The sequence below is a fragment of the Toxorhynchites rutilus genome, chromosome 2 (assembly GCF_029784135.1).
Source record: "Toxorhynchites rutilus septentrionalis strain SRP chromosome 2, ASM2978413v1, whole genome shotgun sequence".
NCBI lineage: Eukaryota > Metazoa > Arthropoda > Insecta > Diptera > Culicidae > Toxorhynchites > Toxorhynchites rutilus.
Window position 1 is genome coordinate 80,568,410 of NC_073745.1, and position 22,824 is coordinate 80,591,233.

The following is a 22,824-nucleotide window of genomic DNA, read 5'->3' on the forward strand; positions in this document are numbered from 1 at the left end:
AGTGTTGTGACGCCCTTCATTTTTTTATTAATCCGTTTATTTTTACAGGCTCAGTTACATAAGTTTAAAGGAGCCAAACTCTTAACTATATTTCTACTAGCATATATTAACATGTTTCCTTAATTCTATGGTTAATAAAATAGGAAACCGATTACTCGCGGTCGACTCGAGTTTAGAAGGGTGACACATTTTTATTAGGAAAAGGATGGGATGTAAGGAGATGTGTGTTCACACTCACACTCACATTCACATTCACATTCTCATTCACACTGAAACTTCACACTCAATCCCTAAAACTATGCTTACATCTAATATGTATTTACAATTTAACTTATTCTAATGTTAGTAGGAAGGGAACCGATAGCTCGTGAAGGGCCAAAAGGAGGGGAAAAGGATGTATGAACAATCACACTCGAAAATCGATAGCTTTAAGGAAGCCTTTCATTTGACAGATTTCAATTTCAGATCCAAGTGGAGGAGATTCCCGCAAACAGTGTTTGGCATTCTCGTTTGCGTTTCTAATTTATGAGATTTGGTTTTCCACGAAATATAGAGTAATTGTGTAGAACTTTGTAATGCGTTTTTCGGGACACTAAGGCGACTCAAATTTTGTTACATGTCAGAAGCAGAGAACGAATTTCTCCGGAAAAAGAATGTTTTTCAAAGCACGCTATCGGCGGCAATTCAAATTTAATTCCAAAGTAATTCAGAATCTTCAACAACGAGGGTATTCTGAGAAAATGGCTTCGTTACGCTGCAAATTGGAAGCCCCATTGTCGCACTCGGTATAGCAATCAATCTTTACCGCACAAGGATGGGCACACGATGAGCGAGCATAACGTGATGATGCTCGATGACAAAGTTACGGAAATTTATATTTATAAATAGACTGAATGTGAGACATAGTAATATCTCATTTTGACACAACCGCAATCAAGGACACGATTTTCTAACACGGAGTGAATGATACGAGCAAAATTTCAACGATATAGTCTATATAGTCTATATATATATATATATATATATATATATATATATATATATATATATATATATATATATATATATATATATATATATATATATATATATATATATATATATATAGTCAATGTGTTTTCGGGCAGACCACAAAAACTAGTTCCAGCACTTTTAAGGTTTCCGTAACATGCTAGACGAGTGGCGTGCAACATTCTCTCTTTTTTTTTTGTCACCATGAGAGATATGCAAAGCAGGAATTCCCCCAGATCTGAGTTGAACGGCAGCTTTATTAGCTTCACTGTCCCGCCACAAAAAAGGCTATCCTCGAATTATACATCTCTCTAGCGTTAGTGTACGCATTCATCTGGACGAGCGAGTATAAATTATCTTTCAGCAGTTATGTAATCACATATCATTTCCTTTACCGCAGGAGTTGGGTCGTTCTAGTTTGCCCCGAGTAGTGGTGACTGAACCATACCCAGTGGCCGACTGCTACTATACGACCGTCGTTCGTTCTTCGACAACTCATTTACTATTCTGTCCAATCTCACTGTTGGAACCCTCCCTCGCCTTTGCTTTGAAATGTATCGGAACGGATGCACATTTCTAGGACGTGGAGGCGGAACAAGTCAGGAGAATAATGAGCACATGTTTTTGCATAGAAAGAAAAGTGGAGCATGTATTGTATGTGTAACAAAGAAATCCACTCAATGCTCTCCCAGGTAGTTTTCCAAATAATGTTGAAACACAGGCAGGCAGGCTACCGGTGACATTTGATGGGGTGTTAATAGCTTTTGAAATGATACAGATTCAACATTGTTGTCACAAACCAATGAGTTGAACTCATTGAAAACGTTGCACAAGACAAAAGTCCAACCATAAAACAAATGCAACAAGACAAAACAAATAATTCTTATTTGTGTACAGTTGAATTTTATACAGAAGACGAAATTTGGATAAATTTAGAATGTTTACAACTTCTCTGCAGGTCCCACTTTTTGTGGTGCACAGGCAGCAATGTTCCAGTTTACACAGGATTTTTCCAGTTTTCTTCTCGATCCAGTCAAACAGTTAAATCCTACCATCTTCCAGTTTTTTGAAATAACATCCAGTTTTATCCAGTTTTTTTTTGAGTATTTGCTACCCATTTCATTTAAAATAAATTCACAATGTATAAATATTATTGGATTGCCACAATACAATATGAGTTTTTGATCTAAAAAAATCTTTTCATCTAGGTTTTTTTTTCTCCGGTAATCTGAATTGATATCTGTTTTAAAAATTAAAAATTAAAACAATTTTGAAAAATAATCTTGGCTTTAGTATTATATATGTCTCTGAACCCATCAAAACGCTCAGTCATCTCTTTTTCTCGCAAACACACTACGACATACTTCAATTACGAGCTTTTCGGATCGACACTCAAAAGAGTCACAAGCATAAAAGACTTAAGTATCCTTTTGGACTCTAAGCTCACCTTCAGCGAACATATAGCATACACAGTTTCAAAAGCTTCTAAAGCTCATGGATTCCTATTTCGCACAACCAAATACTTCACCGACATACATTGCCTTAAAGTGCTATACTGTGCCCTTGTTCGCTCGTTTCTGGAGTATTCTTCGGTTGTGTGGGCTCCATATTACCAGAACAGCATATTGAGAGTTGAATCCGTCCAACGTAAATTTGTCCGCTATGCATTACGTCGTCTTCCTTGGAATGACCCTCAAAACCTCCCAACGTATGAAGATCGATGTTAGCTTCTGGGGTTGGATCGACTTTGCGAACGACGGGATACGGCTAGAGCTATGATCGTATACGATCTCATGCAAGCCAACATCGACTGTTCTGAACTGCTGAGTTATGTTAACTTCAACGTTAGAAGGAGAAATTTGCGAAATCACGCCTTTCTCCGACTACCAGCTGCACGCACTAATTACGCCTATCATGAGCCCGAATATTTAACCGTCATTTTGAACACATAGACTTCCATTAATCCAGATATACGATAAAAAATTGTCTTAAGCAACGTCAATCCCAATTAGATTAAATTAAATTAGAGTAGACTGTATCATTAGGGTTCTATGTCAGCCTGTTGATGTATTAAATAAATTAATAAATAAAAAAATAAATAAACATATATATATCATAGGGTATGATCATATGCTTAGGTTACGGATAGGTTTTAATAGACTTTCCTCATTCTAAAAAAATTAACTGGGTATGTTTTTATTTAAATTTATGTTTTATTCGAGCTTTCATCATCAGTCTAAAAGGTTATTTTTTTCTCCCGCACAGTTCAGTATCTTCTGTTTCTACAACTTCAACATCGATGTAGATATATTTGGCTTGTTTAGATGATGTTCAAAATTTCCAAAGTCCTATCCTGCTTCCTTATATTTGTGTATTATTCTGAACATATATAGCTCGAGAGAGAAAAATTATGCTGGTTTCTGAATTAATCTGAGTGAATTTGGATGTTTCAGTTTGTGTTGTACAACTTAATAATCAATAGTAAAAAAAAACAGGTTTGTTCATCGAGTCCTTCAAATGATTCAAAATTAGTTTCACTATTTGGTTTCGGTCGTTGTTGAACATTTCCAGGTTATGTCTAACGACGGATTTCAGTGAGAGCCATCTTGTTGCGGACGAATTCAATATTTTCAATGGCTTGAGCTTCAATATGGAGTTACGGTCAAGGCTCTCTATAACGACAATCTTTATCAAATCTCTCTATAACGACATATCCAAAGGTCCCTTCAAAATCGCATAGAAATTCTTTTCTTTATTGCGACATTTCTTCTATTTACTAAAACATAACATTCTCTATTGCGACAATTTTCAATTTCACTCCACCATAGTGTGTGTGTGTGTCAATGTTAGTGCCTATAAACGTAAATAGTCTATGTTGTGTATTATAAGATTTAATCAACAATTAATCGACAAAAATCTCGCCCTAGAATGAAATTGCATAAAATTTAAAAATGAATGTATTGTTTGCGCAATTGTTATATGGATAAAGCTTTTGATATCAAATTCAGGTAATAAATTAAAGTACACGAAAATCTTCAACGCTGAAAATAAATTGTCTAATTGAATTCTAAATGAATTCAATGTGCCGCACAATGCGAATTCATTCATCATAAAAAATATGGACTAGAGTCGTAAAAATGGTAAGAATATTGGCTTCAATGATGTTCAATTGGTATATTTTGTCTGGCGATGAGATAAATAAAAGCAATCATTTATTAAAACAGGGCCTGACGGAGCATTCAAAAATGAAACTATAAGCCCACCCAGCAAGCAGATGCTTTCCAAATTATCCATGCTGGTTTATCAACAAATAAATCAATTAACAATTTGCTATTTTTTCTATCTAGAGAAAGTTTTGTGTTGAATATTTATTTATTGGATCTTTTCAAAAGGGGAAAAGCCACATAGGAAATACATTATCCATATTACATCTTAGGCATAAAAACCACTGCATATAATCGGTACAATATTCTTCTTAAACTATTTTTACAATATGCTTGTATATCTTCAGTTCCCTTATATATGCAATATAAGCATTCAAAATAATAGACCTTCGGCAGTCAAAATGAATGATATTGAGGTCCTTCTTTTATATTCATTTTTGCACTCAAGAATCCAATCGAATTAGAATGTAATTACATAATTATGGAAAACAAATATTTGAAATATTATGAATAACAAATGTCATGGAATGTTATGAAAAGCGAACAACTTCAAAGCTTTTTTAAATCTTGGAAGTGGATGGATGTTTTTTATATTTACTTGCAGATTATTGTAATTTGCTATTGCAATGTAGATACAGCCCAGTCTGAGATAATTTGTTCTCGGAACTGACACTCTAAGATGGTCAATTGATCGTGTTTCATATCTGTGAATTTCGACTCTGCTTTGCAAACTTAGATTGCTTATAAGTATATTATTTTTTTATCTTATAGACAAACAGAACTGTTTCAAAATATTTTATCTGATTAAAATTCAACATGTAATTATTTCTATACAAATCTATTGTGCTTGAATCTGGGTTACTGTATTGTTCCCAAAAAATAATTCGCATGGATTTATTGATTGTTATAGATATTATGTTAACGACATAAACAGGTGCATTCTGCCAAATGATATTCAGAAAAGTGATCTGCGAATGAACATGAGCATAGTAAAGATACTTCCTTTGCCTAAATGGCAGCATAAAGGTACATCTTCTAAGCATTCCAAGAAATTTTGTTATTTTCCCGTGGATCTTATTAACGTGAATATTCCATTTTAGATTCTGCTGTATTGTTAAACCCAAAAAAGTGATAGAATTAACACTTTCTATTTGATTATTTCCTAATTTTAATTCACATCTTATGTTGCTGTAACGATCAGTACTCGAAAGAATCATGAATTTAGTTTCAGAGGCATTAACCGTTAATCCGTTATGGAAGAACCAACTATTGATTAGGTTCAAATCGTATTGCATATCTATAAACATTTGGTCTGTATCATCAGTACTGTAAACAAGAACTGCATCAGCCGCATATAATTGTAGTATGCCACGCAATGGTAAATCAAAGATATCATTTATGTAAACATTAAACAATAGAGGTCCTAATACGGAGCCCTGAGGCACACCATATTGAACACTACTTTCTAGACTTCTGTGACCGTTAATTTCAACAATTTGCTTTCTATTACACAGATATGACTGTATTAGATTTTGCGTATTCCCTCGTACTTCGTATCTGTTGAGTTTCAATAGCAGAATATCGTGTTGAACACAGTCAAATGCCTTGGATATGTCAACAAAAATAGCTGAACAAGTTCTTCTTTGATCAATACTTGATCGGATATTGTTTATTAGGCTAACCACCGCACTAGAAGTATTTGATCGAGGTTGGAAACCAAATTGATTCTTATTTATAAGATTATTAGTTGTAAAGAAGCTTGCTAGTCTGTTGTGTATAAAAAAGCTTCGAGAAGGCAGGGAGAATTGAAATTGGTCTGTAATTTTCAGCTAGATTTTTGGGCCCTTTCTTGTAAATTGGTATTATTTTGGCCTTTTTTAAGTTGTCGGGAAATTCACCTTCTTCCATTGATAGATTTAAAGTGCTGTTAGCTTTGGAACAACAGCGGACGTATCGGACGAATGAGCTGAATTTAATATTTATAGCGACAATTCTCTATAACGATGGTCCCTTGCGATGTCGCTATAGAGTGCTTTCATTGTAATATTATTTAATATCAGTAAAGATAACTATAAATGTGCAGACCGCAATACATTTTCCTAACGCGGATTAGACTTAACCCTGTCTTGTCCGTGTTAGGGAAACAGCATAAATATATGGGAATTCGAAGCGTTTTTTCAACGCTATTTCTATTCGCTATTAACTATAGCTAAAAAGCTTTGCGCAGTGGCGATATCGTAACCAATGAGGTTTTAACGAGGTGCGATTATTGCTAGTTGAAAACTATAGCTAATTTTATAATTAAATTGCCATAGACTGTTAGGTGCATTCGATAGGTACAAAAATATTAAGAATCCCCCATGAAATGTCTGAGCAAAAAGCACTCAGATTTGGACAATTTTCGTGACGCGAACAATATCTTGTTTTTTCTTTCAATTTGTGCCTCCTATATGTTTTTAGTAAGTGCTTTATTAATTAATTGTAACGCTAACCGATGGCCCAGACTTTTGTATTTTCTCGCCTTAGATCAAACATGTGAAAGCAGGACATCACGCTAAATATGTATGTCAAAAAGTAGTGACTCTTCTGACTCAAAGTGATACAAATGATTCAATGAATAGAATAGGTGAGATGAGAAAAAAGTTTTATTGACATCGAGTCATAACTAATATTGGAACGTCATTTGAAAAAAACAGTAAATTCTGTATGAATCCCAAAAAATCTATAATTTGGAACTGTAGATTCTGCGTTTCGAAAAGACTGGAGAATCTGTACATATGGTAATTCTCTCTCATTCTTCCTATCCCTTGATCAACTATGTTAAATATAATAAAAAAAATAAAAAGTAATAAAAATTCATATTAGCATTGGAAAAATATTGTGGGACGATTGTCGCAGTTTTGCGATCGATCTTCTATGATTACTTAAGGGTTAATTTTGCCATTTTTAGAACTGCATATAAATACTACACGAAGCTTTGAAGAAAATTTCAATTATCAAGCATTGGAACCATTTTAGGTAAATCAAACCCGATCTTCGTAAAATCAAAACGTTCTACAGGATTCAGTTTTCTTCCAGTTTTTTCAGAACAACCTTCCGGTTTTTTAAAATACTATTGGCAACCCTGTTCACAGGCATTTGCTGTTAGTTTGGAAAATTAAATAAACACGCCCTTGTTTTTCTACACACGTGTAGGCGCGTGGGAGAAACTTCACTCGAGTTACACACAGCAGGAGATCGCAGTTTCCTTCTAGACTATTATTAATCTACTGTGGCCGCATTTCATTCTGTCAACGGTTTTTTTCCTCTATCTATCATACACAAGCATTAGAATGAAAGCGAGTGGGGTTTGATTGATAGGTTTGGTCTAGATTTGGTCGCTTGGTAGTGGTGGTGATTTGCCATGCCTGTATGGATGGAGATGGTTTGTTTTTGAAATCGAATTCCTAGAACCAAATCATTACATATTAAAAAATCAATATTGTCTTTAAATAATTGATGGTATGGTTTTCGATATGTGTGAAAAGTATATTAATCATGGCTCGTTAAACATTGAGAATCGGTGATAGTTCTATTTTAGGAAACTGTATTAAATGTATAAATTTTGTAAACTAGCAGTATAACCAGTAGTGGAGCAACATTGCTTAATGATAGAATATCTGTATAAATTCGTATTTTTACTTACATCATCAAATCATAATACTTCGGACGACACAAATTGCATCATGCCCATATAAATTGAAACCCGTTCAATTACATTTCTCCGAGTATTGCTAATCTTTCCATTCACTAAGTATCAAACTCTGCTGATTCAGCGCGCCTTCCCATCCCCAAAAGTGCACATGAATGAAAATCAACCAATCACACAAGCACACACACACACCCGCACACATCCACCTCAAACGACACCGAGGGGACAAGATGCGATGCAAATGTTTTCGCGGTGTGGTGTGCACCAACAGTTCAGTCGGCTCTTGGGCTGCCTCAACTCGGTTTGTACCAGCCTCCTGCTGAGATCCGGTTTTCAGAAGGGGCCGCCGCCGCCAACGGTAAGAATGTGTTCGCTGTGGAGACGATGTGTAAATGTGCTGCATGAGCAAACTCATACACAAAGACCCTCCGCCTTATGCAAGCACCAGCGGTCTCCGCAGCAGCAGTCCCTGCCCAGCGGAGACCTTTTTGAATCGGGCCCAACATGTCGTGACATGATATTGCTAGAGACGGTTATCAAGCGGAGGTACTGTTCGAAACAGAATCAGAAGATGAAGCGTATCAAATTCTGGACCGCGGTGATAATTGAGTTTACACTAGATTTCGAACGGTGCATTGGCTCAGAGGAGATGTGGTTTCGCTTCTAATTGACCTTTCGCATGTCTATTAGGTTTCGATCAATGTTAGCACACGGAATTCTATTTGCCACCTACTAATATCATACATCTCAGTGAATTTCGAGGTTCAAATCTAAAAAACCAAACCACCTCAATCATTCATTTTTTCTTTATTGAAGATTCAGACAACGTTCTGTTTTTGAACGCGTCCCAAATCACAATTAAACATTTTTCTGAATTTTCAAACGGTGAGTAATTTTTTAATTCATATATACGTTGAGCTCTAGAAATACTTTGTAGGATATGTATGAGAGTGGACTTGTTAAACGATCAAGAGAACCTGATTCATTCGGAATCATCATTTTGTGACTCATACGATCCTGCAGCTATAGCATCATTCTCTGGATTCCATGTATTTTAAATGCATCAAGCTTGATATCATGAATAATCGCGATGAACTCAGCCGGAGGAGTATTAATCGTAGTAAAATCAGACCTCGGCATCCCTCGCGTTCGTTGATGGATCATAATCGGTTTGATTAGATTCTTGATGTCTAAGTTAATATCGCTTGCATGTACATTAGGGTGCCAATGAATGTATAGGAAAAAATCGAACATAAAATTTCAAAAAGATACCCTATACAAAATGTTCATCGCCTCGAAAAAACACCCTATGTCGAATTCCAGCTCAATCGGACTTAACCCTTTCATTACGGCAGTGTGCTCCGCCGAAGTGTTACTCCTCTACGGAACACTGCGCCAAAAAGTATGCACATCGCGCTGGTGTGATCAAAGAGCAGTATGAATTTCATGTCATCTAAAGACGATGCTCGTACACACAGCTCGTCGCGCGGATGTCGTCTATAGACGACGCTCGTAACGAAAGGGTTAGGAGAAATTGGCACAAAGCGGTCAAAGTTTGAGTTTTTTTTGAAATTCGAAAAATGGAAATCGGGGTTTTCGAAAAAAAAAAATTTATGCCAAATGTCTTAAAATTGCATGAAACGTCGAGATCTAGTGTCATCTAAAAAAAAAATTGTCAAAAATCGACACTGGAACTTTTTTTTGGAATACGAAACGAAAAGAATGGTGCCAATGGAAATAGTTATCTGGATTTTTCATTCGGAACGGAACTTCCTACGAAATGTTGATTTGCACGATAATATACCTTATGCAAAATATAACCTCATTCGGACTTCATTTACTGGTGTCGCAGACGTTAAAATTTGAGTTTTTTGAAAACCAAAATTCACCGGAAATCGGGGTTTTTAAAAAAAATTAATGCCAGATGTTTTGAAATTGCATGAAACGTCGAGATTTACAGTTATCTCAAAAATTTTTTTTTTGTCAAAAATCGATTTTCCAGGCGGAAAAAAACGACGTGCTAAAAAAACATTTTTTCCTTGACACAAAAAAAAATCGAGATAACTGTAAACCTCGACGATTAATGCAATTTTAAGACATTGTTCATCCAACTTTTTTTTTTGAAAACCTCGATTTTCGGTGATTTTTAGTTTTTCAAAAAAACTCAACTTTTAACGTTTGTGACTCCAGTAAGCGAAGACCGAATGAGCTAATGTGTCGCATAGGATATATTATCGTGCAAATCTACATTTCGTAGCAAGTTCCGAATGAAAAATCGAGATAATTATTTTTATTGGCACACAAAACCATACTCTTCGTTACGCACTCCGAAGTCCCAGAATGGCGATATTTGACAAAAATATTTCTTTCGATGACACTAGATCTTTTTGGCATCAAAAATTTTTTTCGAAAACCCCGATTTCCTTTGGGTGATTTTTCGATTTTCAAAAAACTCAAACTTTAACTGCCAATAGGGAACGAGTCGACGGATGCTCAACTACTATTCGGAACTTACACTTTACAAAATCTAAGGTAACAACTTGATGGAGAATGAATATTCGCCTGTCAACGCCTCAATTTGACATCTGGGTTAAAGTCGCACACACAGAATCGATCTTTTCTAACTTACAGGTGAATTATCTTTTCGTCGTTATAAAACATGAAGAAGGCTTGCGAATGCGACATTATAACATTGTAACATGTGACATTATAACATTATAACATGTCACATTACTAGCACATTGTATTTGGTAACAAATTTCAGGCGTTTATGTCTGGCCACCTCATGCAAACATTACACAATCTCCAGATTATGCCACTACCATATGGTAGGAAGTAAGGCAAGCCTGTTTTTGTACGAGGGAAAAATCACATAAAATAAAATCATACAGATCGTGTTCGCTTCCCAATTTGAAAAAAAAAAATGTGCGAAGATAGGGACCGCATAAAAAGTTAAATAAAAATAAGAAAATAACTCAAATCAATAGCGTTCACCGTTCAATTTTCTTTTGTTTTCCCGCTATGCGATGGGGCAGTTTGCCTTTTCGGTTGCGCGTGGCTGTTTTGTACTTTTAGTTGCATGTCGACACTTGATGCTATTACAAATCGTATCATGCACAATATTAGATGGAAGGATGGGTATGATTTAAGAAGTGGTTAATTTAGACGCAAATATACCCTTTCCGCACTGTCAAATGTGAAAAATAAATAAATGGACGATGACTTCGTCAAATATGCTCATTTTTCAAATACCGCACAAAAAAGGTTTGCCTGTACATTATTAAATGAAAACTGCATTATTAACATTATAACGTCGTTGGGGGTGAGAATGGGTCAAAAAAGGAAGTTTTAGATTTTTTTTATTGTTAAATAACTATCGTAAATAAGAGTGCAACACACTTCTTATTACAGAGATATGTTCTCTAATAATGAACTGAGGAGTGTTCAGATAATTGTTGAAAAATATTAATTTTCCACTGAACTGCGATTAAATGAAAGTTGACCCAATCTCACCTCTAGAAAGGGTGACAATGAGTCAAAGTAATAAATATTGTTTTCTTTCAAGAATTATGTTTAAAAATCAATTTCTCAATAATTTCAAAATAATTTGACAATATGTAAGCATCTTGTATGATCATTTGGGTTGCCAAAATAATGTCCATCCACCTACTAGTGCGATGGAAATGACTATATATGGAGATTTTTGACATAGGACTAGGTCTTTGATTTCTATATAGGGGGGTCACTCTACGAAAAATGTAACGATTTATTAAGAGTTTTCAAACGCATATTACTCAAAACCGCTATTGCGGCATATGTTGTGTTGTATACCATTAGACAGGAAAGTTCTAATGGTATACAACAGGTATTTTTTTTACTTAAGACATAAACAGTGGATATAGTAAACAAAGTTAACAATGTGAAAATAAAATGAGTATGTTTTTTTTATTTTCCTAGCCACTACTTTTCCCCCACAACGCAATCTTTTTGCCTATAATTCGACGTTAACTCACAATGTGATTAGATGCGTATTATGAATTATTCTCGATTTGCCGATAATAGGCATTTATCTGTCGGCAGAATCAATGGAGGGATGATCTAGGAATGATCTTGAAGATGATATTGGATGATTTTACTCGTTACTCCCCAAAGATTTGACGAAAACCTGGCTCAAAAGGTTAAACGTTAATAGAGATATTATTAGATTGAAGTTCAGGTTGTTGTCCAACCAATTCGTGCCCAATTCACGTTTTATCGTGTAGGTCTTGCTACTAACAATTTATGGAATTGTGGTCCAGGATGGCATAATATCGAGCATGTTGTTTGGTTATGTAAAAAATGTAACTAATGAATTTACCTGGCTGTTGATTTGGAAATTTGAAAGGATATACTCACGCATATTTTTCAGGGCTTCCAATTGATGTATCAAAAAAGAAAATAATACAGGTTTTTTTTATTTTTTTGTAAATTCGTTTATTTTTACAGGCTCAGTTACATAAGTTTAAAGGAGCCGAAATCTTAAATATATTTTTAAAACTATATATATGAACAATTTTCTTAAATCTATGATTAGTAATATGGGAAACCGATTATTCGCGGAGGACTCGAGATTAGAAGGGTGACATATTTTTCTCAGGAAAAGGATGGGGTATAAGGAAATTATTACAATGTTGATAATCACACACACTCAATTCTTAAATCTATTCGTACATCTGTTGTGAATTTACATTTCATTCTCCTGTTTATAGCAAGCGGACCAATTACTCACAAAGGAAGAAATGGAGGGTATAAGGATATAAGGATAATCACACACGAACATCGATAGATTTAAGGAAAACATATATTTGGGACATGTAATCAAGGTCTAACCGAGCCAACACATCTCTCACCGGCACATTGGGCTGCCTTCCTCTAGCCCGAAGGGAGTTCTCTAAATTCGATCTGGCAACAAGATACACCTCACACGACCAAACAATGGTTCGATGTCGTGGTATCCTCGGCCACAAACGCAGATATTGCTGCCGTCCAGATTGAAACGAAAGAGTAGCGCGTCTAACGAACAGTGATTGGACATGAGTCGGGAGAATGTGCGAATAAAGTCCCGACTCAAGTCCAGACTTTTGAACCATGGTTTGAGGCTAACCATAGGGATAATCGAGTGAAGCCACCGGCCCAATTCATCTTCGTTCCATTTGCGTTGCCAGTTAGCGATGGTATTTTTACGGACTAAAGAGTAAAATTCATTGAAGGCGATTTGACGCTGATAAATATCGCCTTCAATCGCACCTACCTTTGCTAATGAGTCAGCCCTCTCATTACCCGGAATTGAGTAATGAGAAGGGACCCACACAAAGGTAATGACATAACAGCGTCTGGATAAAGCACTCAAAATTTCTCGTATTCTCTCAAGGAAGTACGGCGAGTGCTTTTCCGGCCTCACTGAATGGATAACTTCGACGGAGCTAAGACTATCCGTTACAATGTAATAGTGTGATACAGGTTTTGAACAATGAAAAAATTCTATTCAAATGCAATTACTACATACAATTACAGTCCTATGTCAAGATCCCGCCCGTGCCCCTAGGCCCAGACCCATCAACTTTTTCTTAGCCATCGACGATGTCTTCAGATGTCCTTTCCTTGGAGGGATATTAAACTTTTCTCCTCGCTTGCGTGTGTCACCCTCATCACCTATCTCTTGTTTCTTGAATTCCTCGATTTCTCTATTCTCAATTCTTTCTGGTGCACTTGGTACATGTGAGATGTTCTTTAATGGCGGCTTCACAGTAATCGGATAAATTAAAAAAAAATATTTATACTGACAATTAGCGGCTTCAGCAATCCTAAAAAATGTGGCTTCTGCAAAGTTGCCGCTAATGAAACGCTTTTCTATACATATATAACGGGTTTTTCAATAAGAGCGCTACAAAAGTTTTTTTTAAATAAAACAAAAACGGTTTTGGATATCAATGAAATTTTTTATTCATGTGACAGTACATTTGATGCCATTATGTATGGAACTCGTTTTCTTTTGCATGGCCACCACGGGCACGCTTGCAGAAGTCCAGACGCTGAACCCAATTTTCTAAGTTCTTCAGGCATAAATCGGCCGATGCTGCTGCAATTTCACGTTCGATGTTCGTACAAAGTTCATCAATCGTCGCTGGCTTGTTGGCATAAATCATAGACTTGACGTAGCCCCACAGGAAATAGTCTAACGGCGTCAAATCGCACGACCAAGGCGGCCAATTGACTAGGCCATTTCGTGAGATAACACGCTCACCAAACTTGGTTTTCAATAAATCGATTGTTAAATTCGCTGTTTGGCTTGTGCCGCCGTCTTGTTAAAACCACATATTGTCCAAGTTCATATCATCCAAATTCGGGCCAAAAATATTCGGTTATCATTGAGTGGTAGCGAATCCCATTCACAGTAACGTGCCGGTCTTGATCATCACGTAAGAAGTACGGCCCAATGACGCCGCCGGACCATAAACCGCACCAAACCGTAATTTTTTCGGGATGCAATGGTGACTCATGGAGTACGTGTGAATTGCTGCCTGACCAATAACGCATATTTTGCTTTTTGACGAAGCCATTCAGCCAGAAATGAGCCTCATCGCTGAAGATGATTTTCCGATGAAAATCCGGATCATTTTCAAGTTGTTGCTCAGCCCAATTCACGAACGGCTTCAGTTCTTGCGTCAATCTGATCTTGTAAGGATGTAAGCCAAGATATTTCCGCAAAATTCGCCATAACGACGTCACAGAGATGCCCAACGCTTGAGAACGACTGATTTAGGTCTTCTTCAATATTCTCGACCCTACGGGCACTTCTTTGTCTCACTGGCACGGGAACATTTTGTACTGTGCTTGTGAAATCAAATTTTTCCACTAGACGCTCAATTGTTGATCTGGCAGGACGATTATGGCGACCATAATTTGGCCGTAGCGTTTTGCTAGTAAATTTTAATAATCTCGACTCGTTGTTGGATCGTATATCTTCCCATTATAAAATGGCAAACCTTACTGAAGAGAAACGTCAAGAGAGCTAAAAAAAATATGGTGTCGTTTGCTGTCTCTATCGGTCTACTTTTGTAGCGTCCCTATTGAAACACCCGTTACATGCGAAGATTTTGCCTCCAATTCCTCCTCATAGGTCCGAAAGAAGCCACGTCTAGGTGCAGTGTAACGAGCGTTGAGTTTGGAGGATTGCTACTAATTGTGAGTGTATTGGTGTATTTTCGCATGTACATTACGGCTTAGGTGTATATGTTCCATTTTATGCTTGACTCATTCTAAACCCCATTCAGCATAAATAAGAGATTATTTCGAAAATGTTGAAACTTCTATGTAAAACGATTTTGATGTTCAAATATAACAATGTTTTTGTTTGGCGGTTTTTCGATTTTTTTTTTGTCATTTTCCGGAATATACGGAGAATAACGGAAAAAATTGTTCTCGAAGATTGAGGTTTCTGTAACACCAATAACTAAAATTACACCAATGGCTTTTGTTGAAAAATAATGTTTACAGCTTGATCCTTAATAGGTTAAGGCTCAAAATCTCAAAATGTTTCGGCGTAAAGGCCATTTATAAGTTGCTAGTAGCTGACATGACAGTGAGCAGCTACTGGTCCGGTAAACTCGCTCACCTTGTCACCTTGTCCGTTCACACAGTGTGAGTTGCTGATGAAAAACTAGATACTACAGCATTGGCTTACTAGGGATGCCAGATATTTTTTCAAATGTCCATCAAATTGTCAGAAACAGCAATCAGATCCAAATTTGACAGATGATTGATTCGAAATCGACTTCTCTATTGGCAGTTTTCGTCTCAGGTTTTCAGTTACATTTATCATTACACAATTTTTTCGTGAAATACACGCTGGTCGTATAAAAAAATACGCTGTGCTGAATTTCTTCGAACTGAAAGTACTATCCGAAAAATCAGAAAGGCAAAAGGATTTGGGCCAGGAATTAGATGCAAGGAAAAGTAGCAACAAATACAACTTTGAAGGAATTCTACGATGATGATCCTCTAGAGTACAGAGCAGTCTTGAGAAAAACACCTGAATAAGTGGAAACACTGATGGATTTCATTGGTCCAATACAACGCCAAGATACACTCATGAGGGATGTATCTTGGCGTTGTAACGAGAACATCCATAGCTAAGATAGTTCCGAAAGTATGTGATGCTATAAATGGCAGTCTAAAAGATCTTTTTTTAATTTTATTTATTTCGCCTTACCAGCAGCTTCGTGTACCAATTTGTGAAATGAAAATGATAGTAGATTTGCAGGAGGAATAAATATGCGTCAAAAACTAAAATAATGAATGAAAATGTACTTTTTAAAATCGAATATGTATTCTGTTTCTTAGAACAATACTTTTCTGCAAGTTGTGGGTGAATTTTGAATGAAAATTGTGCCTGATAATGATTCTATGGTAGAGATTCTCAAGAAAACTATCTCAAAAAGAAAACGTGCCCCGCCAGCGTGCAAAACAAAATAACGATTTCGTTTAGAAACTATGAGGGTTTTATTTGTTTTTCCAATAATTTTCATGTTTATAAATATCTTTGCATATTTTCAAATATCTTAAAAATAGAAATATTTCTTCACATTTGGCATCCCTGATTCGAGCGCTAAATTCCATCTTTGACGTTTTGAGGGATGCGAGTGTGAGTAAATTCAAAAATCTTTGAAGTAGCTCGCACGCCGGATTACACATGACACTAACTGGCATGATGTGTTCACACGGTGTGAGTAGCTGCGCAGCAGTAACTGACTAGACTCGTATGCTTACTCGCACCGTCTGAACCCGGTATAAAGCCGGGTTCAGACGGTGCGAGTAAGCATACGAGTCGATCTAGTCAGTTACTGCAGTGCAGCTACTCACACCGTGTGAACACATCATGCCAGTTAGTGTCATGTGTGATTCGGCGTGCGAGCTACTTCAAAGTTTTTTGAATTTACTCGCACTCGCATCCCTCAAAACGTCAAAAAACAGAATTTAGCGTTCGAATCAGGGATGCCAAATGTAAACAAATGTCTCTATTTTTAAGATATTTGAAAATATGCGAAGATATTTATAGACTTGAAAAATATTGGAAAAACAAATAAAACCCTAATAGTTTCTAAACGGAATCGTTGTTATTTTGTTTGGCACACTGGCGGGGCACGTTTTCTTATTGAGACAGTTTTATTGGGAATCTAAATATAAAATCATCATCGGGCACAATTTTCATTCAAAATTCACTCACAACTTGCAAAAAAAAGTATTGTTCTAAGAAACAGAATACATATTCGATTTGAAAAAAAGTATATTTTCATTCATTATTTTAGTTTTTGAGACGTATTTATTCCTCCGGCGAATCTACTATCATTTTCATTTCACAAATTGGTACACGAAGCTGCTGTCAACGCGAAGTAAATCAAATTTTGAAAAATCTTTTAGACTGCCATTTGTAGCACCACATACTTTCGGAATTAATTAAGCTATGGATGCTTTCGAGGTTCTAAAAAATAGCGACAATAATCTGATATATATTCCATATTCCAGAAGAAAGGCACATCATTTCTAGTTTCACTCATGAGTGTATATTGGCGTTGTATTTGTGGAGCAATTAAATCCAACAGTTTTTTCACTTTTTCAGGTGTTATTTCCAACACTGCTCTGTACTCTCGGGGATCATCATCGTGGAGTTACTCCAGTATTGTATTTGTTACTCCTTTTCTTTGCATCCAATTCCTGGCCCGAATCCTTTTTTCTTTCTGCTTTTTTCGGATAGTACCCTCAGTTCAAAGAAATTCAGCACAAAGTATTTGTAAACACGGCCAGCGTGTGTCTCGCGATAAAATTTAAAATTGTGTAATGATAAATTCAACTGAAAACCTAAGCCGAAAACAGCCAATAAATAAGTTGATTTCGGATCAATCATCTGTCAAATTCGGACCTGATTGCTGTTTCTGACTATTTGATGGACATTTGAAAAATCGTCTGGCATCTCTGGTAAACCCGTACTTAGTATCTAGTTTCTTGTCAGCAGCTCACATTGTGTGAACGGACAAGGCGAGTCAACCATTTGTCAAGCGAGTTCACCGGGTCAGTAGCTGCTCGTTGTGAAGTCAGCTACTAGCAACGTATAAATGGGCCTTAACGCTCTCGTTTTCGTTTCGAACTTACACCCCAGTATAGAGATGAAAGACGTAGTCCTACGTCAAAACAAAGGAATAGAAAGGGTGAGAGAAGGATAGTATTCAAACATTGTGTATAAATTTTCAACAAAATGAGTCAAACTGAAGCACTCATAAAAACAACAGGATAAAACAGGATAATATTTAAAAAAGCAACTGGGAGATTTTAGGATTTATCTGTTTGACTGGATCCAGAAAAAAACAACAAAAATCAAGTTTGAACTGGAACCTTTAGGCACATGTAATTTAGTTGTGCATTAATCATGTTAAAAAAATTCCGTCAATCAGCGCTATGCTCACCGAAGTCAAAAGTATTGGGTTTTCGAGACGAATGCCCATGTCGTCGTCAGACCAGGCGTAACGAGACTGGTTATAGTAGCCATTATAGTTAAAGATTTCTTCTCAATGTATATAATCAAGTAAAAAAAAATGTTTTATATTCATTTTATATGCACGTATTTCTCGTTTTTTGAATATAAAAGAAGAATTTGATTTTTTATTCATCTTCTTCAAGTGAGAAAAAACCTTTCTCACGTGAAAGAAATAAATTTATCCAGATTCTCTCAGGAGGTGATAGATGATCATATTTGATGAAAAAAAATATTTTTGTCAAACTTTTATATAATCGAATCACATATAATCGTGTCTGTATATAATCGAGTCCGTCCTGTAGTATGCTGAGCCGAAAAAGGTAACGATCTTCATAAAGGAAGTAATATCTTTTTGGGGAAAATGCAAAGTCCTAGAACAATTATCACCTAGGTTCATAAACCATAGATGTTCATGATCGTAAATATTGTAAAATGAGCCCTAACTCTAGAAGTCATTCAACTGGATGTCATTATTCCTGCCGGTTGCTCCACTCTCTGGTTTTCAAAACGCAAAAATGTTTTCAATTGGCATTATCAAATTGGAAGATTCATTCTAAATTTGTGTCAATTGTAATTTTTGAGAGAATGATCATATGGAAGATGTCTCATGAATGATGGTTCCCGGAATAAATCGCCACAGAAAACGACTGCAACAGAAACCACCGCTTATAAAATGTGTAGTAGGCTATAAATATTGTGGCGCGGTATTGTATTTCAAAACAAGAATTAACCGGGCAAACGTATCGCCCCAGGCAAACGTAACGCCCCGGGCAGACGTATACCGTCCGACGCTCGCTAGAGCTCGGTCGGACATTGCTAAAGGATCGTATCCTATGTTTCAAACTAACCGGGCAATCAGTGGATCCCAGGTTTGCGTGCGAGACACCGCCGCTTCCGACGGCGGGTCGGCGGTGGACTCGGATTGCGTCATCTTGGCGGCATGGGCCGCCTCGATTCCTTATCCTCGCCAAATGGGGACTTCGTCCCCATTACATTGTCCTCAGAATAAATTTCGAAAAACGAGAACAAGAGAATAAATTTATAATAGAAATGTGAGGCACATGATGTTTTTCCCGCGCCAAATATTTCTAGCCTACTACACTTTTTCTAAGCGGTTGTTTCTGTTGCAGTTGTTTACTGTGGCGATTTATTCCGGTCACCATGAATGATATTACAAATCTCGATTTCCACATCTAAATTCAGAAGTCAGTAAAAGAGAACATATTTCACTGAACGAAATGTAAACTCATAGAAACAGCATTCTCTAATTCGCTACGAGATGATTAGGTTTCAGCGAGAATAAGGCCTCCACAGAACACAACCCAATCCAATCATGCACATGCTGAAGGCAGCGAGCAAGCCGCGGAGAAAGACGCCAGCAACACCAACACTCAGCCTCGTCCGTCGGCACGGAGAAACGAGAGACCAAACCAAGCAGGTTTAAATGTGTATAATACATCAAAATTCCAGCATCATAAATGAGCCACGGCAAAATAAACACATGCGCGTGATACAAGGCGAGGAGAATGAGGCGTACAAATTGATACGCTAAAATAGGAATTTCTTCTCAATCTCCTTTCTTCTGGGATTTCGACTGTTTTTGCTGTCTCATTTTTTTATACGCAAATGTTCCAACTCACCTCCAAGCATTTCCGGCAGAAAGTATGCTGGCAAGGTAGCACCTTGGAAGAAGTATCCAATCGGTCCAAGCAAACGGAACACTCGAGCAGATCGTTTAGTAATCTTTCATCCATCACTTAAACCCAGCAAATATTTTAACAAAGCGCAGTAAATGGAATATAACACCTGTATTCGCCGTATTCACGTATTTCCACAAATATTGCACAAAATTTGATTATTACACTCGTTCACTTTATTCGCATGGCTCTTGCTCACTTATTACAGATTCCTGAAACCTGTAGCACCAGAATTCTGGTTTGTTTCATTGCCATCATTTTGTTTCCACTCATGAGGTAAAAGGGCACATTAATTTACATCTAGCTATGTTTTACAGGGCTTCCTTCCTGAGGGCCATTGCGGTAAGGAAACACTCCTTCCCGTGTGTGTCACAGGTCACAGCTCCTTCGGCCACTAAACTCTTTTCTCTTGCATATTTTCGAACTTTGCATCACACATAAGGGAAAAGAACACCAAACTTAAACACATTCTCAGGTCGCCTCCGGATGCTCACTGTGCCCCAAGAAAAAAAAAACCCTCCACGATTCGACTGTCCAGCCCGACCGAAGTATTCAAATCCACACCTGAAGCAATCGCACGGAAGTGCTGATAATTATCGACAGAAATTTGTGTAATTACGGGCAGATTTTCATTAATGGCATTTGAGAATGGAAAAGAGATGCAAGATTGTGTTTGTATACCCGAACGCGGATGAGAAAAGTAGCAAATACTCGATCTCGTCAGGCCGAGGAGGCATTCTTAACTATCCAGCCCACCGAAGAACTGTTAAGTTTGAGGTGGTGTTTGTGTCGAGATTTCGGATCGGAGATAAATATAAAGCAAGGAGTACTCGAGAAAATAGAGGTTTGACAACCCTATACCAGTTAATCGGATTGCATAATTTTCGTCGGGTTCTCTGAGGTACACTCTGATAAAAATTTATTACATTACATACACTGAGAGGAAAATTTAGTATTTATGACGATTTTTTTCGTAAATGTAACCAATTCGCTAGTAATTTTCTACCCTACTAATCATTGGTACATCTTACAAAAGAAAATTTGTTGGCATTATTTTTGTAGGATGGTGGGCATATTGGCCCACCATTGGAGCAACATCAGTGAAAACGTTGTTTTTTATTTGTAAGAGATAATGATAAGGGATAATGACATTATGTTGTTGATAATTAATTCTTATTTATAAAGCTGTCTTCTTTTACACAGTAATTTCCTACATCCTTCTTCTTCTTCTTCAATGGCACTAACGTTCCTAGAGGAACTTCGCCGTCTCAACGTAGTATTACTTGCGTCATTTTTATTAGTACTTAGTTGAGATTTCTACGCCTTGAATGCATTCTGAGTGGCAAGCTCTAGAATACGCGTGAACACAGTGCAAGTCGGAGGAAATTTCTTTGACGAAAAATTCCCCCGACCAGAACGGGAATCGAACGGGAATAACACGCCTTGAATGCATTCTGAGTGGCAAGCTCTAGAATACGCGTGAACACAGTGCAAGTCGGAGGAAATTTCTTTGACGAAAAATTCCCCCGACCAGAACGGGAATCGAACCCGAACACCCGGCATGTTAGTTATGACGCTAACCACTCGGCCAAGGGAGCACTTCCTACATCCTACATTCTATATCTAAATATTGCTCGTACAAATAGACAGATTTAATCGCAGCCTCGACCGAATCAGTCTCATGTGTTTTTTCAAATCCTCGCTCATCAAGGTTTTGCTTCTTTTCCTGTTGCACATTTTCATCCTTTAGGACAGGAACAACTGATTAGTTGGCAGTTGATGGGACCAGATCGCAGTACATTTCATCCGCATCATTTGCTCTCTCGTTTCCTGATGTATGATTATGGTTAGTTATAAATATGGGTTTGTGATGAAATATATGTGATTACCTGACATTTATTTGTGTTGCAAATGCTTAGTCTAGTATACATTGAATATTCCACCAGTCAACTGTGCAATTTTAATCCAAGGTTAGAAACTGAAAATTAAAAGGGAAAGGATTGTGTTGAAGCTTACATTTATAAGATTCGGTGCATTAAGATTTCTCTACAACGAATTAAACTTTTGTTTTCCCGCAGCGAAAACAAGTTCTCGATATCTTTGTGGTCGAGAATTTGTTTTCGACGAAGAGAAACAGAAGCTACATATATTTTTATCTAATAAAAACCAAAAAACCTTACCTCCGAATGGATTTGTTTCCTCAAGAAGAATGACGACTGCGAAGTACGCACATTACAGTTCCTAGAAATGAAAACAATCAAGGTTACACATGCTATGAAGTAAAATGTACGAATCTTTAGTAGGGATGTACAGGGTTTTTCATTTCGGGCTTCCGAAAGTATACAGCCCTGCGCTGACAACCGTTTGACATAGCTGTCAACCAAAGCGTCATATCGTTAGTTGAATGTCTGCCATTTTACAATATGGATCGTTTTAGCATCGCACAACGTGTTAATTTTGTTAAATTATACTATAAAAATTATGAAAAACCGGCAAATGCATTACGGACGGATTTTGGTCGTCATGGACGGCCTACAGAGCACACAATCGCTAATGTAGTGCGTAAATTCGAACAAACTGGATCCGTAGCGGATATTGTGAAACCTGTGCATCATCGTAATGTGCGTTCGGCCGAAAATATTGCTGCTGTTGCTGCCAGTGTGGAGGATGACCCGAATGTTTCGATTCCAC

The 22,824-nt window shown here is 37.0% G+C and overlaps 1 protein-coding gene and 1 non-coding gene across 3 annotated transcripts in view; one reads left to right on the forward strand and one right to left on the reverse strand.

Moving 5' to 3' along the window:
- LOC129767714 (E3 ubiquitin-protein ligase SH3RF1) overlaps window positions 1-20,888 on the reverse strand; it is a 54,179-nt gene extending 33,291 nt beyond the window's left edge. For both annotated transcript variants that reach the window (XM_055768872.1, XM_055768871.1), the window contains exon 1: window positions 20,077-20,888. In XM_055768872.1, the coding sequence (XP_055624847.1) occupies window positions 20,077-20,190 (114 nt within the window). In that variant the 5' untranslated portion in view covers window positions 20,191-20,888. The remainder of the gene's footprint in view (window positions 1-20,076) is intronic.
- Window positions 6,391-6,530, forward strand: LOC129772064 (U4 spliceosomal RNA). The gene has a single exon (XR_008742557.1). It is a non-coding gene; the product is annotated as a U4 spliceosomal RNA (small nuclear RNA).
- Window positions 20,889-22,824: the final 1,936 nt, after the last annotated feature.